Source organism: Procambarus clarkii, chromosome 6 (assembly GCF_040958095.1).
Source record: "Procambarus clarkii isolate CNS0578487 chromosome 6, FALCON_Pclarkii_2.0, whole genome shotgun sequence".
NCBI lineage: Eukaryota > Metazoa > Arthropoda > Malacostraca > Decapoda > Cambaridae > Procambarus > Procambarus clarkii.
The window spans coordinates 28607818-28630317 of NC_091155.1; the positions used below are offsets into that span (position 1 = coordinate 28607818).

Below are 22500 nucleotides of genomic sequence, written 5' to 3' on the forward strand. Positions count from 1 at the left end.
GCCTAATAAGCCAAGTTTTCATGAATTAATGTTTTTTCGTCTACCTAACCTACCTAACCTAACCTAACCTAGCTTTTTTTGGCTACCTAACCTAACCTTACCTATAAATATAGGTTAGGTTAGGTTAGGTAGGGTTGGTTAGGTTCGGTCATATATCTACGTTAATTTTAACTCCAATAAAAAAAATTGACCTCATACATAGAAAAAAGGGTTGCTTTATCATTTCATAAGAAAAAAATTATAGTAAATATATTAATTCAGGAAAACTTTGCTTATTAGGCAAATCGGGCCTTGAATAGTAGGCTGAGAAGTGAGTTCTGGCTACTAGGTACGACATATATATATATATATATATATATATATATATATATATATATATATATATATATATATATATGAATGATTGTGTGTGTATGAGAGGAGGATGTGGAGTGGAGTGTGTGAGAGACAAGGACACACACACACATACACACACACACGTACACACACGTACACACACACACACACACACACACACACACACACACACACACACACACACACACACACACACACACACTAACACACACACACACACGCGCGCGCACACACACACACACACACACACACACACACACACACACACACACACACACACACACACACACACACACGCACACACACACCATATAATCAGCAATTTCCCCTGCTCGCTTACCAGCCTCGCACCACCTAAGCAACTCGGGCCCATTTCTCACACGCTCATGTAAATAAGTCGATATATGGCACCAGTAAATTGAACGTTGAAGAAATTAATCTTCGTGCGTATCGTGTCAATGTTTACGTTGAGCGAGTGTCTTATTACACCACTTGTGCCCCCTAACTTGGTCCACTCTTGTCACATGTGTCACTTCACTTTGAGCTCTCATCACAATAGTTCTCGTGCTCAATATTATATATAGTATATAACTGCCTAGAGTAAAGTACAGGGGACAGTATATAGTACTTGATTATATATATATATATATATATATATATATATATATATATATATATATATATATATACATATACATATACATATACATATACATATATATATATATATATATATATATATATATATATATATGTCGTACCTAGTAGCCAGAACGCACTTCTCAGCCCACTATGCAAGGCCCAATTTGCCTAATAAGCCAAGTTTTCATGAATTAATTGTTTTTCGACTACCTAACCTACCTAACCTAACCTAACCTAACTTTTTCGGCTACCTAACCTAACCTAACCTATAAAGATAGGTTAGGTTAGGTTAGGTAGGGTTGGTTAGGTTTGGTCATATATCTACGTTAATTTTAACTCCAATAAAAAAAATTGACCTCATACATAATGAAATGGGTAGCTTTATCATTTCATAAGAAAAAAATTTGAGGAAATAAAATATTTCAGGAAAACTTGGCTTATTAGGCAAATTGGGCCTTGCATAGTAGTCCAAAAAGTGCGTTCTGGCTACTAGGTACGACATATATATATATATATATATATATATATATATATATATATATATATATATATGATTAAGCCTTACCACAGCTGGTTGTCCAGCAGAGAGAGAGCCCCGTTACCTAATGCCCCACAACTCTGGCGAGCCTGTTGGTCGCCCAGACGGGATCACAGTGAACACCTGGAAGAATGGTAGACAGTTGGTGTGACAGACTACACATGCATTTCAACCTTGACTAACACCTACGTGGACTTCAATGTGCATATCCGGGTGGTGCTGCCACTAAGAGGGAAGGTGCCGAGTCTCAGAAATACTAAGATCTGGATCAACACTACAATTTTGTCCCTATTGCCTTGGAGACTCTTGGTGCCCGGGTGTGCCACTGGTGTTTTAAGGGACTTGGGTTCTAAGCTAACTGAAACAACAAGATACTCCAGAGCAGCCAGCTTCCTCGTCCAGCGACTCAACGTGGCGCTACAGAGGGGAAACGCAAACTGCATTCATCGTTCCTACCCACCATCTGAGGAACACGAGGAACTCGACAATCTGTGGGTACAACCAGAGGCTGCGGGTACAACTAGAGGTACAACCCCGCCTGTATATATATTTATTTTATAATCATCCTTTTACCATCTTAACTTGACATCACTTACGAGAATGTGATAAAACAGATACGACTGCGTGTATTTCTTATTTAGTATTTATTTTATTATTCCTTATCTGTTAATTTCTTTGTGACTTACACACACACACAAAAAAACAGAAAATGCCTATTGAATACGTCAGTTACGGCCGGGTTACGGAGAGTAAGGCTTGTTAGGGCCTCAGGTTAGGTTAGGACTTCAACAAGTTGCAGAGTTGGTCAGAGAAATGGCTACTGGAGTTCAACCCCAGCAAATGTAAGCGGATGAAAGTAGGAGCAGGCGTCAGGAGACCAAAATGACAGTACACGTTGAAGGGGCAACTATCTCCCTATAACAACTAGAGAAAAAGACCTGGGAGTGGACATGTGTGTGTGTGTGTGTGTGTGTGTGTGTGTGTGTGTGTGTGTGTGTGTGTGTGTGTGTGTGTGTGTGAGAGTGTGAGTTGCAAAGGAATTAACACGTCAGGAATAATGGAATACCCACGAAGAAATATTAAACAGGAAATACTTAGGCGCTGTCGTGTCTATTTTATCACATTGTCGCAAGAGATCCACTCTAAACAACTCTTGAATGTTCACTCAAGCCTCCGCAAGAAACGCCTTAGTGTGTGTGGCTCAGTTGTTGTGCCAGTAATCTTGTGAAACTGAATGGGTCTCTTAATCCTGATAATTTTTCTAACTATATATTCCCCCCTTGGCAAGCTGGGCAGGTCTCTATACGTTATACACCCATCTGTGTAAAGCAAACTTAATAACATTGAAACTATGAAATGTATAACACTAGAAGCTATTGACAGTCATTTTCAAAATCTCAAATCAGCTGAATCCTATGCCTTTACTGATGGTTCTGTGCAAATGAGCACTGGTTGAGCAGTTTGTACATGTGCATTATATAAAGGGAATGAAATGATCATGTGTAGTACACAAAGAATGAACAATTGGGCAAGCACGACACAGACTGAGCTATTGGGTATTTATCTAGCCACTGAATACCTTAAGCTCAATGGTGGTGGAGTGATATTCTGTGACTCTAAAAGTGTTCTGCAGTCCTTAAATAACCTATTATAATTCATGTCTATGGAAGCTTGTAATATTAAATGGAATGTAATTTTTGCCAATGATAATAACGTTTATATAACATTTGTGTGGATCCAACTCCATGTTGGAGATGGAAAATATGACTATGTAGATCGACTGGCCAATGAGGCTTGCAGGAAAGAAAACAGATTATGACTTTGGACTATCTAATCCAATTATTAAAAACATACAAATTAAATACATTACTTCAAATTTAGAAGAACTTTGAAATGCCAAAAGACGTAAAAGTTGTAGTATTAAAAGCTATGACAACTTTTGTACTGAAATGTATTTGTATGGTCAGCACAGTAACTGGACTAGGTAGTGTGATGTAGTCATTGCGAGAGCTCGCCCTTGGCTATAGACACATCTGGCAGGTTAGTGAGGCTGAGCCACTACCAGAATATTCTGATTGTAAACTCTGTGATAAACCTTTAATGCATTCACTAGAACACTATATTGTTGAATGTGAAACCGTAAAGATTTTAGACCTCCTTTCCTATTGTACTACCCTATTGTGTAACTATTTCATTGAACCTGGTGTACTGGACGATATCCTAACAATTAATCCTAAATTTGCTTGTCCATTTCAAAGAATGCAGAACAATTTTATTTATTTTATTTTTAAGCTGCATCTCTTAAGAATCCATCCCTACCCTTGTGTGGCAGTGCACAATAGAAAGTTGCATTTACAAATTCGTAAACTGAAATATATACTGTTTAATTTAGTTGATTGCAACCATGATTACATATATATATATATATATATATATATATATATATATATATATATATATATATATATATATATATATATATATATATATATATGCTTCAGCCTACCGTTTAGACCTATTGTCTTGTGTATAATCCTCTGTCCTGTGTGAGAGTAAATCCGTCCATCAACCTCACTCTAATAAGACCTAATTGAATTACTCTGACTAGGCAAAATTTTTAATTAACTTTGTCAATAAAGATGTTGATAATAATTGTTGTAAGAGGTGTCAAGAAACTTGAAAGTACGCAGAAGATATACACATAATATGGCGGCAGGTGAAGACACATACAGTGTACACAATGATAATGATTTTATTTTAAAGTCTCCTCTAGCAGGAATAGTTGACCTGTAATCTCCGTACCGAGTTCTCTTTAATTAAGCCAATTAAAAATAGATGACGGAAATACAATCCGTCACTAATATCCATAACAATATCTCGTAAGCAGATATAATATTATTTAAAAATATCAGATTTGTTCTGTTTGAAATGAGCAAAAGTCTTATGCAGTGTTCAGTCATTTGTCACAACATTCTCGCCAGTCTGAGAGTGAGAGAAGGTAAGGTGATTATCGCGAGAAAGCACCAAGCCATTACGACTATACAGCACTTGCAAGGGCTATGAGGATAACGGTTTAGGATAGGACGGAGGGCAGCAATGCTGCCCCAAACACTGGGACTGGACGGTTAGAGTGAATATATAAATACAATAAGCCGTAATAATATAGTTAACAAATCCACATATTTACGAAAATGTTATATGATAAGAGAGGAGTGTAGGCAGGAGTGAGGACAGGAAGCAGTCTTGGACACCTCATTAAGACAGTAAGTAGTGAGCCAAATAATATCATCTGTGTGTTACATGTACTTGACTCAAAAATTTCATATATCTTTAATTAAATCCTCATAGATGAAAATATTCTACATTTGTTGTTTGTGTGTATGTGTGTGTGTGTGTATAACCAACTGGTGGAAAGTCCCTATGTCGGTACATACACATCACAAACCAGTAATCCTGGCTATTTCTCGCAAGATCCCTTATTAATAACTTTTTAAGTTTGAAAACCACTTTTCTTAATGCTATACAAAACAAATAATTGCCAACAGTATCAAAACACACAATTAAACGTTGGCCAACCTTAACATACATCCAAATAATACAAATAATAATTTACGTTTCAGAAAAAAACAAAATAACGCATTTATCAGCTCGCGCAATACGCCACATCCAATATCGTCTAAGCCACACAGATGTTTTCTGTGTAGCTTGGACGAGCACCGCCCGAGGACTGGTTGTGCTCGTGTAAGCGTGCTTAAAAACCATCTCAAATTCACGAAAGTAATTTATGTGTTTTCTCGGCATCAGTGTTGGCACCTTGTGTTGGCACCCTGTGTTGGCACCCTGTGTTGGCACCTTGTGTTGGCACCCTTTGTTGGCACCTTGTGTTGGCACCCTGTGTTGGCACCCTGTGTTGGCACCCTGTGTTGGCACCCTGTGTTGGCACCCTGTGTTGGCACCCTTTGTTGGCACCTTGTGTTGGCACCCTGTGTTGGCACCCTGTGTTGGCACCCTGTGTTGGCACCCTGTGTTGGCACCCTGTGTTGGCACCTTGTGTTGGTGCTCCGGCACTCACAGAGGTTAACGCCCAGAGGTTAAGGGTGGTGAATGCCCCACAGCAGCCCCAGACCCCCTGCCCCCCCCTAGTCGCCCCTTCTTGTAATACTACTATACAAAATCTAGTATCTTATCACTTATAGATATACACTTTTTATCTTATTGTTTAAGAATCTTTTAATTCTATAATGAGGCGTCGTGTTAACAGACCCGAAACTATGTTATGTTCACAGTAGTTTTACACAGTTATTTAATTAAAACCAGTTTACACTGTTTTCTTATTTGAAATAACTTTCGATGTGAGGAATATTGTTCTTATTGTTATTAAACGTTATCACGTTATGTGGCACAGTGGCGACGTGATTCTTTGTACGGTACTGTCTCTAGTAATACCAAGGGTACCAGTTGATAATACCAGGGTACCAGTTGATAATACCAGGGTACCAGTTGATAATACCAGGGTACCAGTTGATAATACCAGGGTACCAGTTGATAATACTAAGGGTACCAGCTCATAATACCAAGGGTACCAGTTGATAATACCAAGGGTACCAGCTCATAATACCAAGGGTACCAGCTCATAATACCAAGGGTACCAGTTGATAATACAAAGGTACCAGCTCATAATACCAGGGTACCAGCTAGAAATACGAAAGGAGAAACCCATTGTACCATTGAACCCATAGGGTGTATCTTGTGAGTACACAGGTAATAGTCCCGATAATCAGCCCAGATGAGCCGTGGATGCCATATTGATCAGCGCTCACCTGTTGTGCCTCTGGAGGTAAGCGCTGATTATGTGCGCTCAGCTCTAGTAAGTGAACGCTGGCTGAACGCAGAGTGCCTAGAGATAAGCGCCTTGAAGATGAGCGCGAATTAGCGAATTCTGAGTGCAGGCCGGATGTTGAGCATTTTAATATAAGCGCGGAGCTCCTGAGAGTAGGCGCTCAGATATCCGTAGTTGACTGATACCTCCAGGTGAACGCTGCCCCCAGCCACACTACCTGCAGGTGAACGCTGCCCCCAGCCACACTACCTGCAGGTGAACGCTGCCCCCAGCCACACTACCCGCAGGTGAACGCTGCCCCCAGCCACACTACCTCCAGGTGAACGCTGCCCCCAGCCACACTACCCGCAGGTGAACGCTGCCCCCAGCCACACTACCTGTAGGTGAACGCTGCCCCCAGCCACACTACCTGCAGGTGAACGCTGGCCCCAGCCACACTACCTGTAGGTGAACGCTGCCCCCAGCCACACTACCTGCAGGTGAACGCTGCCCCCAGCCACACTACCTGTAGGTGAACGCTGCCCCCAGCCACACTACCTCCAGGTGAACACTGCCCCCAGCCACACTACCTCCAGGTGAACGCTGCCCCCAGCCACACTACCTCCAGGTGAACGCTGCCCCCAGCCACACTACCTCCAGGTGAACGCTGCCCCCAGCCACACTACCTCCAGGTGAACGCTGCCCCCAGCCACACTACCTGCAGGTGAACGCTGCCCCCAGCCACACTACCTCTAGGTGAACGCTGCCCCCAGCCACACTACCTCCAGGTGAACGCTGCCCCCAGCCACACTACCTCTAGGTGAACGCTGCCCCCAGCCACACTACCTCCAGGTGAACACTGCCCCCAGCCACACTACCTCCAGGTGAACGCTGCCCCCAGCCACACTACCTCTAGGTGAACGCTGCCCCCAGCCACACTACCTCCAGGTGAACGCTGCCCCCAGCCACACTACCTCCAGGTGAACGCTGCCCCCAGCCACACTACCTGCAGGTGAACGCTGCCCCCAGCCACACTACCTGTAGGTGAACGCTGCCCCCAGCCACACTACCTCCAGGTGAACACTGCCCCCAGCCACACTACCTCCAGGTGAACGCTGCCCCCAGCCACACTACCTCCAGGTGAACGCTGCCCCCAGCCACACTACCTCCAGGTGAACGCTGCCCCCAGCCACACTACCTCCAGGTGAACGCTGCCCCCAGCCACACTACCTCTAGGTGAACGCTGCCCCCAGCCACACTACCTGCAGGTGAACGCTGCCCCCAGCCACACTACCTGTAGGTGAACGCTGGCCCCAGCCACACTACCTGCAGGTGAACGCTGCCCCCAGCCACACTACCTCTAGGTGAACGCTGCCCCCAGCCACACTACCTCTAGGTGAACGCTGCCCCCAGCCACACTACCTGCAGGTGAACGCTGGCCCCAGCCACACTACCTCCAGGTGAACGCTGGCCCCAGCCACACTACCTCCAGGTGAACGCTGCCCCCAGCCACACTACCTCCAGGTGAACGCTGCCCCCAGCCACACTACCTGTAGGTGAACGCTGCCCCCAGCCACACTACCTCCAGGTGAACGCTGCCCCCAGCCACACTACCTCCAGGTGAACACTGCCCCCAGCCACACTACCTCCAGGTGAACGCTGCCCCCAGCCACACTACCTCCAGGTGAACGCTGCCCCCAGCCACACTACCTCCAGGTGAACGCTGCCCCCAGCCACACTACCTCTAGGTGAACGCTGCCCCCAACCACACTACCTGTAGGTGAACGCTGCCCCCAGCCACACTACCTGCAGGTGAACGCTGGCCCCAGCCACACTACCTCCAGGTGAACGCTGCCCCCAGCCACACTACCTGTAGGTGAACGCTGCCCCCAGCCACACTACCTCCAGGTGAACGCTGCCCCCAGCCACACTACCTGTAGGTGAACGCTGCCCCCAGCCACACTACCTCCAGGTGAACGCTGCCCCCAGCCACACTACCTCCAGGTGAACGCTGCCCCCAGCCACACTACCTGCAGGTGAACGCTGCCCCCAGCCACACTACCTCCAGGTGAACACTGCCCCCAGCCACACTACCTGTAGGTGAACGCTGCCCCCAGCCACACTACCTGCAGGTGAACGCTGCCCCCAGCCACACTACCCGCAGGTGAACGTCTACTTCAATAGCCTGTATTTAGCCGTTCTCCATAGTTCAAATTTAATCAACGTTTCGTCTGCTTCCGTAACTTTGTTCACTCTCAAGTTTAATCTGTATGTACTCACCGAGCTCAATACTGCTATATGTACTCACCAAGCTGAATGCAGGTGTATGCACTCATCAAGCTGAATATAGCCGTATGTACTCTCCAAGCTGCACTCAACTGAGTGTACTCATGGAGTTGTACTCACGTAATACACTGTCATCTACCCTACAGTGTTATCACCGTCACCGTCACCGTAGTCCTCCCCTTCACTGTCTCCCGCCCAACACATTCCCATCAATAACAGATTTTTTAACAATACGTGAGTTTTTTTTTCCTCAAATGCGCATCTTTCATTGCATCTTGAGCAGCATGCAATGTGGGTTGTTGCCGTCTTAGTTGCTGTGCAATATTTCGGGTATTTTACTAACTAGTTAATGTCAGCCAATTTCACTTGGCAGCGGGAAGGACCTTGTTACGTCTTAAGGCTCAACTTGATCACTGTCTTGCGTTCTTAAGATGACCGAGGTGACTAATTATACCCAAACTAGCTAGTTACGACTATCATCTTTTCTGACTGTAGAATTGCCGGTATCTTACGATTATGTGAAGCACCTGTGTGATTGGTCACAGTAAAGCACCCAGGGACCAATCCGCGCGGCGAACGACCGATGCGTAGTTATGATGGAGAAATTGCGTGATGAATTTCCAGCGAGTGATCACTCACACGCGCGTGTCTCCCCAGCGCTGCCTCACGCAACACACACACACACACACACACACACACGCGCCCCACAACACAACCCCGCACGATTGTGTCTTACGACCCTCCAGGCCGCGTGGACGGGTCGGACGGACAAATCGCGCCGACGCACGAGCCCCGACGGATCGGTTTCACGTTATGTTGCTAATGACGTCCCGACCCTGTCTTCCAGGCGCGGGGGGTTGCCACACGCCGCCACGCACCTGGGGCCTGCACCCACCCGCTCCCCCCCTTCCAGGGACCTCCAAGGGGGGGGGGGGGTAGAGGAAGGGAAGGATGAAAGGGATGGTGGGCACAGAGGGAGGGAATGAACGGAGGAAGAGAAGCAGGAGGGGTAGGAAGGAGGGAAAGAGGCGAACAAAGAATATGTCGACAAGAGAGAGACAAAAGAATACAGAAGGAACGGATGGGGACGTGAGGATGTTGACGCAGACAAAATACGAAGGACAGAAGGGCATGAGAATACGGGAACAGCAGCAATATGGAAGGGGGCGGTCACACACACACACACACACACACACACACACACACACACACACACACACACACACACACACACACACACACACACTGGTGGGTCCCGCCAGCTCTGGCGGGACCAAAGAGTCAGAGCTCAACCCCCGCAAGCACAATTAGGTGAGTACAATTAGGTGAGTACACACACACACACACACACACATGTGGTGGATGGAGGCTGACTCCATACACAGTTTCAAATGTAGATATGATAGAGCCCAGTAGGCTCAGGAATCTGTACACCAGTTGATTAACAGTTGAGAGGCGGGACCAAAGAGCCAGAGCTCACCCCCCGCAAGCACAAATAGGTGAGTACACACACACACACACACACACAATATTTTCCTCACAATCTCAATCAATATTCTTCTCTTTATCTGTCAATCTCAGAGCCTCTACTTCACCACAGCCTACCTCACAGCCACTCGTCCTGCACAACACTGCTGTCATCTGTCACTTGCAGCTCCCACCATCAGAAACAGGTAATATGAGGACTGAAAGAACAAAGTGTCGAGGATGAGCCTCATCATATAGTATACCAATGCTGATGGAGTCACTGACAAAGTAGATGAAGTAAAAAGGAAGTAAATGAAAAAGAACCCGACACGACTACAGACCTGGAAGCCACAATATAGTACATGATGTGGGATGAAATAGATTCAGAGAGGGAGATCAAGCAATAAAGAAAGAAAAGAAATAAAGATTAAGAAGCGGAGAGGCACTCCGAGCAATATACAAGTAGACATTTATGGAACTATCAGTTCGTGATACAGAAGGATACGCTACTTCGCCGGGACTCCCATAGTAGATGGACATATTGGAGCTGGTAATGCACAACCCACCAACAAGCAAGTGAAAACCCCAGGCAAGAATACGACGAAACACAGCAGCAGCAACACACAAAATGAAAGCAAAATCACTGTCATGAGGAACCCATAAATTATGGCCAGGTTGTAATGAAAAAAACAAGATCCACGATGTGAAGAAACCTAGAGTGAACAATCAGTGGAAGTTATGTCAAGAAACTTTTGAGCACAACATACAAAAGATGACCTTAAGAGAGAATGGAACTATCAGGGTAAAGTATCTATCAACTATCAGGATTTGGGATGGGACGGATGGAAGGAATGGTACATCTCCGCTCCCTCAAGAGAGAGAGTGGAGATGCACCTTGGGTTACAGGCCCTTATACTCACCCAGGATGAGGATAACAGTGAGGACCTGGAGGATGAACCTCCACGAGAAGCAACCATTGTGTTCTGGTCTTGGAATACTGGCATTAGTCACCGGGTCAGGAAAGGAAGATTAGACTACAGAAAAGGAAATGACCTCAGAGTGCCTCAGGTGCCTCAGAGTGTGAGTGCCTCAGGTACCTCAGAGTTTGAATGCCTCAGGTGCCACAGAGTGAGTGCCTCGGGTGTCTCAGAGTGTGAGTGCCTCAGAGTGAGTGCGCCTCAGGTACCTCAGAGTGTGAGTGCCTCGGGTGCCTCAGAGTGTGAGTGCCTCGGGTATGTGCTTTAAGAGGGGGGGGGGTGGAGTCAGGGATAACAGTCCACGAAATGATATGATGTGATGTATCACATGAAGGTAATGGTGTTGTGGAGGCGTGGTTGTGTTGCCGTGGAGGCGTGGTTGAGGCCGTGGAGGCGTGGTTGTGTGGCCGTGGAGGCGTGGTTGTGTGGCCGTGGTGGCGTGGTTGTGTGGCCGTGGAGGCGTGGTTGTGTGGCCGTGGAGGCGTGGTTGAGGCCGTGGAGGCGTGGTTGAGGCCGTGGAGGCGTGGTTGTGTGGCCGTGGAGGCGTGGTTGTGTGGCCGTGGTGGCGTGGTTGTGTGGCCGTGGAGGCGTGGTTGTGTGGCCGTGGAGGCGTGGTTGTGTGGCCGTGGAGGCGTGGTTGAGGCCGTGGAGGCGTGGTTGAGGCCGTGGAGGCGTGGTTGTGTGGCCGTGGAGGCGTGGTTGAGGCCGTGGAGGCGTGGTTGTGTGGCCGTGGAGGCGTGGTTGAGGCCGTGAAGGCGTGGTTGTGTGGCCGTGGAGGCGTGGTTGAGGCCGTGGAGGCGTGGTTGTGTGGCCGTGGAGGCGTGGTTGTGTGGCCGTGGAGGCGTGGTTGAGGCCGTGGAGGCGTGGTTGAGGCCGTGGAGGCGTGGTTGTGTGGCCGTGGAGGCGTGGTTGAGGCCGTGGAGGCGTGGTTGTGTGGCCGTGGAGGCGTGGTTGAGGCCGTGAAGGCGTGGTTGTGTGGCCGTGGAGGCGTGGTTGAGGCCGTGGAGGCGTGGTTGTGTGGCCGTGGAGGCGTGGTTGAGGCCGTGGAGGCGTGGTTGAGGCCGTGGAGGCTGCCAGGTAAGAGGTAACAGCAGCCTGGACATAACCCGGAGATAAGGGTCACAAGATGACCTCCGCCATCTCTGTAACTTGACCTCCTAAACACGGCGCGCTCCCCTCGTCTGCTCCTGTTCCATGTTCCTCCTTCTCTTATACCATGTTACTGTTCCTGGTCCTCGCTTTCCTCACTCATCCATGTTCCCCAGTTTGCTGCTGGTACGTATTTTTACTCTTGTGTTCCATCCCAACGCTTCTGTTCCATGTTACCTGCTGCTGCTTATTGTTTCTTGTACCAGCTTATTGTTCCCTGCTCCTATTTATGCAACTATTCAGTGTTCCTCCGGCTTTTCACTGATCCTAAAAAAAATTTGCTTCCATCATTTGTACCGTATGTACAAACGTACCATTTGTACATTTGCTGAGAGAGAGAGAGAGAGAGAGAGAGAGAGAGAGAGAGAGAGAGAGAGAGAGAGAGAGAGAGAGACAGAGACAGAGAGAGAGAGAGAGAGAGAGAGAGAGAGAGAGAGAGAGAGAGAGAGAGAGAGAGAGAGAGAGATGCTTTCACCAATTACTTCACCCTGGTGTACACAGTCAACAGGATAATCAGAGGAACATCTGAGCGAGGCTTCCACTGCCAGGATCTCATGCTTGTATGGAAATGAAAACTAAAGCCAAATGTATTTGGAGCAATTTGGTCTCCGTTTAGAGCGGCAGGAGCCGGGGGCATGTAGCGGCAGGAGCCGGGGGCATGTAGCGGCAGGAGCCGGGGGCATGTAGCGGCAGGAGCCGGGGGCATGTAGCGGCAGGAGCCGGGGCATGTAGCGGCGGGAGCCCGGGCATGTAGCGGCAGGAGCCGGGGCATGTAGCGGAGGGAGCCGGGGCATGTAGCGGCGGGAGCCGGGGCATGTAGCGGCGGGAGCCGGGGCATGTAGCGGCGGGAGCCGGGGCATGTAGCGGCGGGAGCCGGGGCATGTAGCGGCGGGAGCCGGGGCATGTAGCGGCGGGAGCCGGGGCATGTAGCGGCGGGCCGGACTGAGCTCTCCAGGTGTAAAGTTCAACAAAGGTGACCTCTGGCAACCCTCATTAGTATAAATCTTACATGGTTCATATTCCAGATTAACGGCTCTTTTGATCTCATCGTAAAGAAATGACGATGGAATTCACGGTTCAACGTTAATTAAATGTTATTTGTTTTTTGTTATAGCGTAATATGAGGACATTAGCTCCTATATTATCGGCTTGCCGCGCATGTGGTAAAGTTCAGTTTTATTTTGACTTTTGACAATCGACTTGAGAATGGTCCGGGACGGACCGAAACGTCGTCGTCTCTTCACCTTCTAGTGTGTGGTCTGGTCAACTTACTTTAGCCACGTTATTGTGACTCATCGCCTGCAAGTTCAGTTATATTTGTCCGTGCGTAAAGTTGGCGAAATTTCAGTCTTTTATAAGTTCAACTAACATTTGTTTTCTCCAACACGGAAGTGTGGATGACAATTTTATGTGCAATTATTCTGAATTCCACTAAAAAATAATGCTCAAGAGTCATATTTCCGATAGGCGTCGTATTTTGAAAACTGCAGGTCAACTTGCGCAAAATATGACCAATCGCCTTTTTCACTAATTTGCATATTTTCAGTATTCAAAGTATATGTAATTTAACTACTTTCCAGGTTAATTTACCGCCTTCAGAGGCTCGTTTTCTTGACAGTATTCTCTTTGCTGCTTTAAGCATTTTCGTAAGATTATTTATGCGAATCGTGTATTTTTCTTCAAAGAAAATGGGTCTTAAGTTCTTTGTAAAAGGTAATTTTATTCCTTCGATTGATTCATTAAGTGTACTTTGTTATACAAGGTTTTGTAATATTTGTATGAGTGAACTCTGAACACACTCAGGTTTCAGTTCGGCTCATAAAGAGAAAAATCCTTCTCTCTCTTTCACACACACTTAAACAAGAAACTTAATTTACTTACAAATAGTAAACACAAACACACACACAAGTGGTTGTTAGAGTTTAACAAACTCGAACAAGTGGTTGTTAAGAGTTTAACCCGAGCGAATGAAATGTAATGAAGATAGGTGTAGGGAGCAGGAGACCAGACACAAGCTATCATTTGGGAGATGAAATACTTCAAGAATCACAGAGAAAGACCTGGGGGTTGATATCACGCCAGACTTGTTCCCTGCAGCCCATATCAAGAGGATAACATCAGCGGTATATGCCCGGTTGACCAACATAAGAACGACCTTTAGAAACTTGTGTAAGGAATCATTCAGAACTTTGTATACCACATATGTCAGACCAATCCTGGAGTATGTGGCTCTAGCATGGAGTCCATATCTAGTCAAGCATAAAACTAAGCTGGAAAAGGTTCAAAGGTTTGTCACCAGACTAGTACCCTGAACTGAGGGGTATGAGCTACGAGGAGAGACTACGGGAATTAAACCTTACGTCACTGGGAGACAGAAGAGTTAGGGGGGACATGATCACCACATACAAGATTCTCAGAGGAACTAACAGGGTCGACGATAAAGACAAACTATTTAACACAAGAGGCACACACACTAGGGGACACAGGTGGAATTTGAGTGCCCAAATAAGCCATAGAGACATCAGAAAGAATTTTTTCAGTGTCAGAGTAGTTGACAAATGGAATGCATTAGGCAGTGATGTGGTGGAGGCTGACTCCATACACAGCTTCAAATGTAGATATGATAGAGTCCAGTAGGCTCAGGAACCTATACATTAGTTGATTGACAGTTGAGAGGCGAGACCAAAGAGCCAGAGCTCAACCCCCGCAAGCACAACTAGGGGAGTACACACACACACACACACCCTCGCTGCCCATCAGCACCTGTAGTGCCCCTTGTGCCCACCACAGTACAATGGGCATCACATTTCGCCGTAGAAGTATATCAAGTCTGACCATTGCTTATGAATACAAATGTGTACAGGAGTAATAACGGGTTGAGAGTAACGAGGTGGAGCCCCCTCCACGGCCCCGCCCCCTCCACTTCCAACACCAATTGCCTTTGAGAATTATGTACGATGCCAGACTGTGTTATACTCAAGATATTTTGTCCGCGACGCTCTTGTTCTTCGTCATCAACTATATTGTTAGTTGAAATGTTTGTTGAGTGTTATCGAGATGGTTGTTGGTTTAAAAAAGCTGTGAATGAATATGCAGGATTGTTTTTTAAGTTGAAGAAGTTTAAAGCGATGTATAAGTATTCCAGAGCCACACCTGAGGTTGGCCAGAGGGATCAACCTGGCAGCCAATTATGATATATTTTACTGAGTAAAATCCACGAGGAATTTGTGAATGTGAATGAAAAACAAAAATCATACGACGTGTGCAGCTTATAAACTTATATATATACGTTCCAGGTTCTTAAAGAACAGGAAGGTTGGACAAGGGGAAAAGGGACATTCGCATCTGTCATGGTAACGTAGGATAACGAACAGCAATATTTTAGTTGAATGAAGGCAGCAGTAGTTGCTTCTGGAATCTTCCATTATTAATACTACTCATAGCCCAGTCGATAGAGCTTCGGCCTCGCGTGAGTGAGGTCCGGGGTTCGAGTCCCTAGCAGCCCAGGTGAATGAAATTAAATTGTTGCACATATTTGGAGTTAAAATATGCAAATTAGTGATAACGGTAATTGGTCATATTTTGCTCAAATCCCCCCTTGCAGTTGTCAAAATACGATGCCTATCGGAAATATGATTCTTCAGTGTTATTTTAACATAATTCATGGTGATTGCACATCTTTGGAGATTTAAATTACGACTTTTTTATACCGGAAATATTCACATTAGTGAAAACGGCGATTGGTCTTATTTTGCCCAATTTGATCTGCAGTTTTCAAAATACGACGCCTAACGGAAATATGACTCTTGAGCGTTTTTTTGAGCGGAATTCAGGGTGATTGCACATATTTGGCGTTTTCTTAAAACACCTGCAAGCAATAACAAGTTATTTATATTTAGTCCACTTTGACCCTTGACCCGCCAACAACTGCTAACTCTTTCAACAACTATAGTAGTGTCAGGGCACCCAGCTCTAGCGCCTGGCACCCGCCTCTAGCGCCCTGCTGCCTCAGATCGTCTTAAACATCTGCTGGTAACCTGGCCACATAAGGCGCCATCTAATGTCTCTTCAGTTGTCCACAATATCTTAGGAAGATTTCTGAATAATATAATACTAGCTTCACTTTATGCTTACCAGAGGACACCACTACCACAGTCATATGTTTAAAACATATAATTCAGTGTGTCGGGGGATAGGAAGCCAGAGTATATTCATACACGTTAGGCTTTAATTGAGGAGGTCCCCGCCCCTCCCTCCCCCAGGGTCGAATTACATACCCCGCCCAGGAGACAACCCCCCCACAACAAGCTGACTAACTCCTGAGTACCTACTCACTGCTAGGTGAACAACGCATTAGGTGAAAGGAAATGTGCCTAACCATTTCTGTCCCGGCATTTCTTAGGTCGTTGGACTGGTTGATACCTGGTTGATGGGGTTCTGGGAGTTCTTCTACTCCCCAAGCCCGGCCCGAGGCCAGGCTTGACTTGTGAGAGTTTGGTCCACCAGGCTGTTGCTTGGAGCGGCCCGCAGGCCCACATACCCACCACAGCCCGGTTGGTCCGGCACTCCTTGGAGGAATAAATCTAGTTTCCTCTTGAAGATGTCCACGGTTGTTCCGGCAATATTTCTTATGCTTGCTGGGAGGACGTTGAACAACCGCGGACCTCTGATGTTTATACTATGTTCTCTGATTGTGCCTATGGCACCTCTGCTCGTCACTGGTTCTATTCTACATTTTCTTCCATGTCGTTCACTCCAGTACGTTGTTTAACTGTTTAATTAATGGACTGTTTAATTTTTCCCAACCTTGGGAAAAATTAAACAGTCCATTGAACTCCTTGGAAGAAAATGTATTGAGCTCTGTTTCACACTCTCCACAAACAAGACAAAACCACACTCACATCACAAGGGAAAGGGGGGGGGGAATGAAGAACTACAAATTAATGGCGTAACTCTTGAATGGGTTGACCACTACGGTACCTTGGCGTCACTGTCGGCTCTAACAAGGGGAGGGTAGAGGAGCTCAACCAACTCATAGGAACATGCAAAAGTCGACTCAGGGCACTGAAAGCTATGACCTGGAACGGACTTGGAGCCTCTATTGCTGTGCTTAAAATATGTACACAGCCTATGTGCGCTCCGTCATAGACTATGCCGCACCAGTTTTGTGCACCTACTCTCAAAGTCATGTGAGAAGGCTCAAAAACATACAAAATGAAGCCATGACAATCATTCTTGGAGTTCCAAGAACTGCCAAAACGTCTGATCTATGAAAGGAGTTGTCCCTCCCCAGTGTTAACAGCAGAATTAAGGAACTAAATGCTAAGCTTGCAATTAAGATACCCAGAGAACCATATTACAATTATATTGCCAAGAAAAAACTAAGTTCTGTGCTACTTACAGGAGGAAACAGGAGAAGCAAAAAATGGCATCACAGATCCTTGATCCTGCTACCTCGAAGAACTTCACCTGCTTGAGCAAGCCCGTGAGCTCATGCCTGTAGAGAGGTTACCTCCCTGGGAGGATGACTCATGCAGGATTATCATCAATGAAATGGCAACGAAAAAATCCAACATGAAACAACAAGAAATGAGGCACAAATATCTCGGTGAAATTTATAAAGAAGCCGGAAGTGAATTAGCTCAAATCTACACTGATGGTCATCTAATCCTATCAATGGCAGGGCTGGTGCAGCATACACTGTAATTAAGAATAATGCTTTTCAACGCAGAAATGAGGAAAAAGCGCGTATTGAGAACTATGTCTCTTCAACACAAGCGGAACTAACTGCCATTGTAATGGCGTTAAGATTCCATGAACGAAACACTAATGGTGCAGTGATCTGCACTGAGTCAAAAGCAGCACTGCAAAGCCTAAGTAAAAATCGGGCAGAAAATCTTGCGATAGTCCCTGAGATCAAGAGAGCTGTGAGGATACTAACCAAGCAGGGAAGAGTCGTCAAGATTCTGTGGATCTCCTCCCATGTTGGAATATATGGAAATGAACGAGCAGATCTGCTGGCTGCTGAAGGCACTGAAGGAGATCATATTGAATACTTCATACCCAAGACTCTTCTACAAATTAGAGGTATAGTTATTCAACATCACCGTGACAAGGTAACTGAGGAAAGGAGAATAGAAGCACAAATCAGTGAATCTGTACGATGGTACAAAATGGTTGCAGCTGGCAATCCCAATCATTATGGACGAAGAGGAGGTGGCAGCGGGAGAGAATCAGTAATAGCAAGAATCCGTCTTGGATACAAATATCCATGGAGATTCAGAATGGAAACAACAGTTGATCAGCGGAGTTGCAGAATCTGTGATGAGAGTGACGGACACCGCCTTGACCACTATCTACGTGAATGTGAACACCTGAGAGACATTAGAAATATGTGTAGAATAATAAACCCCACATTGTTTGAGTTAGGAAAAACACTATTTGAAAATATTGATATTGTTCTTAAAAGATTTCCCCATTTTGCACCCGCATGATAACGTAAGATTTTAAGGGTTGACAGATGTTAATCTTCTTGTTTGAGGAGCTGTTCACTTGAGACAGTTAAGCAAGTCCCAGCTCTGTCTGGGTACAAGTGACAGGACGAACAACCCAGCGGGTTTTCTTCCTATTGGGGAGGGCTGTATATGCTGCTATGACGGTATGACCACTCACTGGTTGAGAGGCGCTGCCCAATAAACTCGTCCCTCGGGAGCAAAATTTTAAAATTTAAAATTAAGCGACTCAAATGCATATACCAGCACTTGAGACTGGTATGTGCACTTAGTCTGTTATTTTGTCTTAACACACTCAGCTACATACTAGCATTCCTCTGCAGTACGTCAGGGCATGTCCCTTACGCAAGGTGGCAAAAATCAACGCTCTATATATAGATATACACAAGAAATAGTCACGGTCAAAAACCAATTATCGACGGGAATCTGTCCTTTCAACAGTCATGAAAATATTGTAAAAAGATGTCCACAACAGTTGTTTATAACAACTATCAGATGAGCTTTACAAACGGTTTGTAGCCAACAGATTTCAACATAACATTAATCAGACTTACTGTACAAGACGGTGCAGATGCGGGAGTCATTTACCAAGGAGGGACACTTGATAATTAACGAGAGAGCCATAACGACTGTCCTGAGGGCTAGTGTTCCTCTGGACCCGTCCTCGGGCAGTGCTTGTCCAAGGTGCCACCGACCCAAAAGACGCCTTCGTCCATTTCAGTGTTCTGTGTAACCAAACGTGCTGTTAATTGTTATTATATTGGTTGTATAGTTAGGCGGAGGAGAGGCGCGGTGTTGTGGTTCTGTGGGCGATTATTTGGAGTTGCAGGGCGTGAGTGAAGCGTTAACGAAGGTGTGATTCGAATAAGGGGGAGTGAGCGAAGCACTGTTCGAAACATAATCAGTTGTGGGTCGTGTGTTTGTTTTCGTTCACGAACAGAGGGTTTGGTAGGTGGATAATTCCGTCTTCATCAACACATGTCAAGTACTCGTTAAACCAGCCATTAAACTCCCGGTTTATGAATAACAACAGTTTACACGGCTCACAACAGATGATGTTCGAACATTTTCGAAAATTGCTTCGCGGAAGATCTCTGTTCGAATTGCGAATCTTTGAATGCTTCACCCACGTACTTCAAATCCAAATAATCGGCAAGAGAACCTAAACACCTAACCTAACTATACATAGATTTAATATATAAAATTATTTTATAAATGAGAGAAAACCTTTTTTTAATACACAATACATCAAAATTGAGTTATGTTTTTTGGGTGACTGTAATAGGTTTAACGAGCCTGGCCTGAGGACAGGTGGTTGGATTAACGAGATTTTGGCCATTGTTTATGAGGACACGATGTTCCTCGGAGTAGTTCTTGAAAAACAGCTGAGCTGGAATCACATTCGACTACCTTAAGCGGGGAAAAACAATCAAAATGTGGGTTGAGTGTTAGAGTCTTACCCATCCACACTTTCTGTACCACAGTTGTCTGTCTTCCTCCACCCATACTTTTGTCGTAAGAGAACTTGAGTCACTTGAGACAGTTAAGCAAGTCCCAGCTGTGTCTGGGTACAAGTGACAGGATGAACAACCCAGCGGGTTTTCTTCCTATTGGGGAGTGTTGTACATGCTGCTATGGCGGTGTGTCCACTCACAAGATGAGTGGCGCTGCCCAATACTGTCACTATGGCGGTGTGTCCACTCACAAGATGAGTGGCGCTGCTCAATAAACTCGCCCCTCGGGGCAAAATTTAAAAATTTAAATTTGAGACAGGTCACGAGGAAGACGTAAGAAGAATATCATCCTAGAACACTGAACCACTCAGTCCTCAACAACAGTTGCTTAACCACCCTGACACCAACAAGTTATCAATCTCTAAGTTGGTGTTGTTTGCTCGTTTCGGCTGGTTGGGGGCGGGTGTGTGTCTGCTCGCCTGTGCTGACGTGGCGTTACGATGGGGGTCCCTCTACCCCCAGTCGTCCGAGCTCAGTCTGTGGGACTAGAGTTCTCTGTGCGGGCTGGTTACCCGGAGATTGCCCTGGCTTGTGAACTGCTCTCTGTCCCTGTGTTTGCGATTTATGGGGTCGAGTTGGTAACGGCCCGTAGGGCCATTGTGAAGTTTGCAGAGGAGGCGGCGTATCGCGATATTCTCCGGCGATACGAGGGGCGGACACTGCCCCTGCCGGATGGTGCGGGCACTGTCACCCTCTCGGATAGAAGTGGTGCACTTACTTACATAAGTGTGCACGGGGCTCCCTTGGAGTTTCCAGAGGCTCTGCTACGGCGGTATTTCGGGCGGTTTGGCGCAGTTGTTAGTGTGAGAGTGAACGTGGTGTCTTCTAGTCCTCTTCAGGGTGTGAGGTCTAACATTCGCACCCTGGGCATGAGACTCCGGGGGGATATTCCGTCCTCTGTGCGCCTTATGGGGTACAACGTTCGGGTGTTTTACGCCCGTCAGCCGCGGACGTGTTATCGTTGTGGTCTTTTGGGCCATCAGGCTGCTGACTGTTCTGCGCCTCCTGTTGCACCAGTGAATCTCTTCAGTGAGGAGGATTTTCCGCCCCTTCCTGTGGGGGATGATTCGGTGGGTATGGACGTCTCTTCGGCTGAGGAGGTGCCCTCTGTAGCAGCTGTTGCTCCGCCTGTTGCGCCCCCTGTTGTTGCCGCACCTCCTCCGGAGGTTGGGTCCTCGCCTAGTGCTCCAGCTGGTGTCCCTGAGCCTCTTCCGCCTGCCGTTTGCTCGGTCCCCTCGTCTTCCAGTTCTTCCTCTGCTGTGTCTGTCCCGGTCCCTGCGCCCTCGCCGTCTGTTCCGGCTGTGCTGGGAGCTGAGGTGGATCCGGAATTCCCTCCTGTGCCTGGCCTGGTGCCCCGTGTGGTTGAGGAGGCTGCCGTGCTGCGGCGTGCGTCGGTTCGCTCGGTTGGTGCTGCGCGGGTCGCTGAGTCTGCCTCCGGGTCTGATGATGTGCGGCCCGAGCCTAAGCGTTCCCGGCGTTCTTCTGCGTGGGCTGATGTTGGCGAATTCGACGAGTGTCGTCCTTCCGTTGACGGTGGGGTGGCTCCGGATGTGGTGCACACTACGGTGTTGGCGGAGGTACACTTGCCTGCGGATGCCGGTGCCGGCGTTTCGGCCTCCACTTCTGGTCCGGTGTCCGAGGGTCCTGCTTCAGGTGCGTTGCCTGCGTCGGATGGCTCCGGTTCTTCGTGGGCGGTGATTCCCCCTGCTGTAGTTGGTGGTGAGCGGGGTGGCCTGGTGGTGATGTTGAGAAAGGATGCTCGCTCTGGATGTTCTGTGGCCCCTTCCTCGTTACCCGTTTCCTCGGCAGCGGTCTTGCCGCCTCTTCCGTTTCCTGCAGTCCCTTCCGTGTCTCCTGCGGTATCCGTGGAGGTGCTATCGTCTCAGCGTCCGACACCTGCTCCGATGGCGAAGGCGTGGCAGGCTCGGCGTCCCTCGTCCGCTTCTCCGGTGTCGTCTGCTTCCTCGAAGGGCGTGGTTGGCGCTCCCCAGCCTCGTTATGCGACTTGCGTCAGTAACCTTAGGCATTGGCCGATGCCGCCAGATATAGATGTTCCTGAGTTTATGATCCCCGCTCGAGCGCGGGGGATCAAAAACCCTACCGACCTTGAAGATCTCGTCTGGGAAGCTTACAAGTCGAAATATCCTCGTGAGCTGTTCCCGGAGAAGTACGTTTCTCTCGTTGTTCCTCGCAAGTGATTTATATGTATTTTGTGTTGCCTGGTTGTGGGGTGTGTATG

The 22500-nt window shown here is 47.0% G+C and overlaps 3 protein-coding genes across 4 annotated transcripts in view; all 3 read right to left on the bottom strand.

Annotated features, from left to right (window-relative positions):
* Positions 1-22500, bottom strand: part of Wnt2 (Wnt oncogene analog 2) — a 146204-nt gene that overhangs the window by 77246 nt on the left and 46458 nt on the right. Inside the window, exon 6 of one of the 2 annotated variants that reach the window (XM_069307616.1) lies at positions 19302-19472. The gene's annotated coding sequence lies outside the window, so the exon portion shown is untranslated. Of the gene's footprint in view, positions 1-9154; positions 9434-19301; positions 19473-22500 lie in introns of those variants that run through there. The other variant, XM_045736051.2, reaches the window with a different exon arrangement.
* On the bottom strand, positions 11272-12189 carry LOC138355739 (putative proline-rich protein 21). The gene has a single exon (XM_069311078.1). It carries the CDS (start codon positions 12187-12189, stop codon positions 11272-11274), a length of 918 nt encoding a protein of 305 aa, XP_069167179.1.
* Positions 12848-18219, bottom strand: LOC138355741 (uncharacterized). The gene is made up of 2 exons (XM_069311087.1): positions 18177-18219; positions 12848-13215 (listed from the first exon to the last, which is right to left on the bottom strand). Exons 1-2 carry the CDS (start codon positions 18217-18219, stop codon positions 12848-12850), a joined length of 411 nt encoding a protein of 136 aa, XP_069167188.1.

What these genes read in the sequence shown, in the direction of transcription:
- LOC138355739 (XM_069311078.1), bottom strand. Translation starts at nt 12,189, where the DNA reads ATGTCCAGGCTGCTGTTACCTCTTACCTGGCAGCCTCCACGGCCTCAA.
- LOC138355741 (XM_069311087.1), bottom strand. Translation starts at nt 18,219, where the DNA reads ATGGGAGGAGATCCACAGAATCTTGACGACTCTTCCCTGCTTG. An exon ending in TGACGACTCTTCCCTGCTTG is followed by an intron (nt 13,216 to 18,176) that starts GTTAGTATCCTC and finishes GAGGGTTGCCAG; the next exon opens with AGGTCACCTTTGTTGAACTT.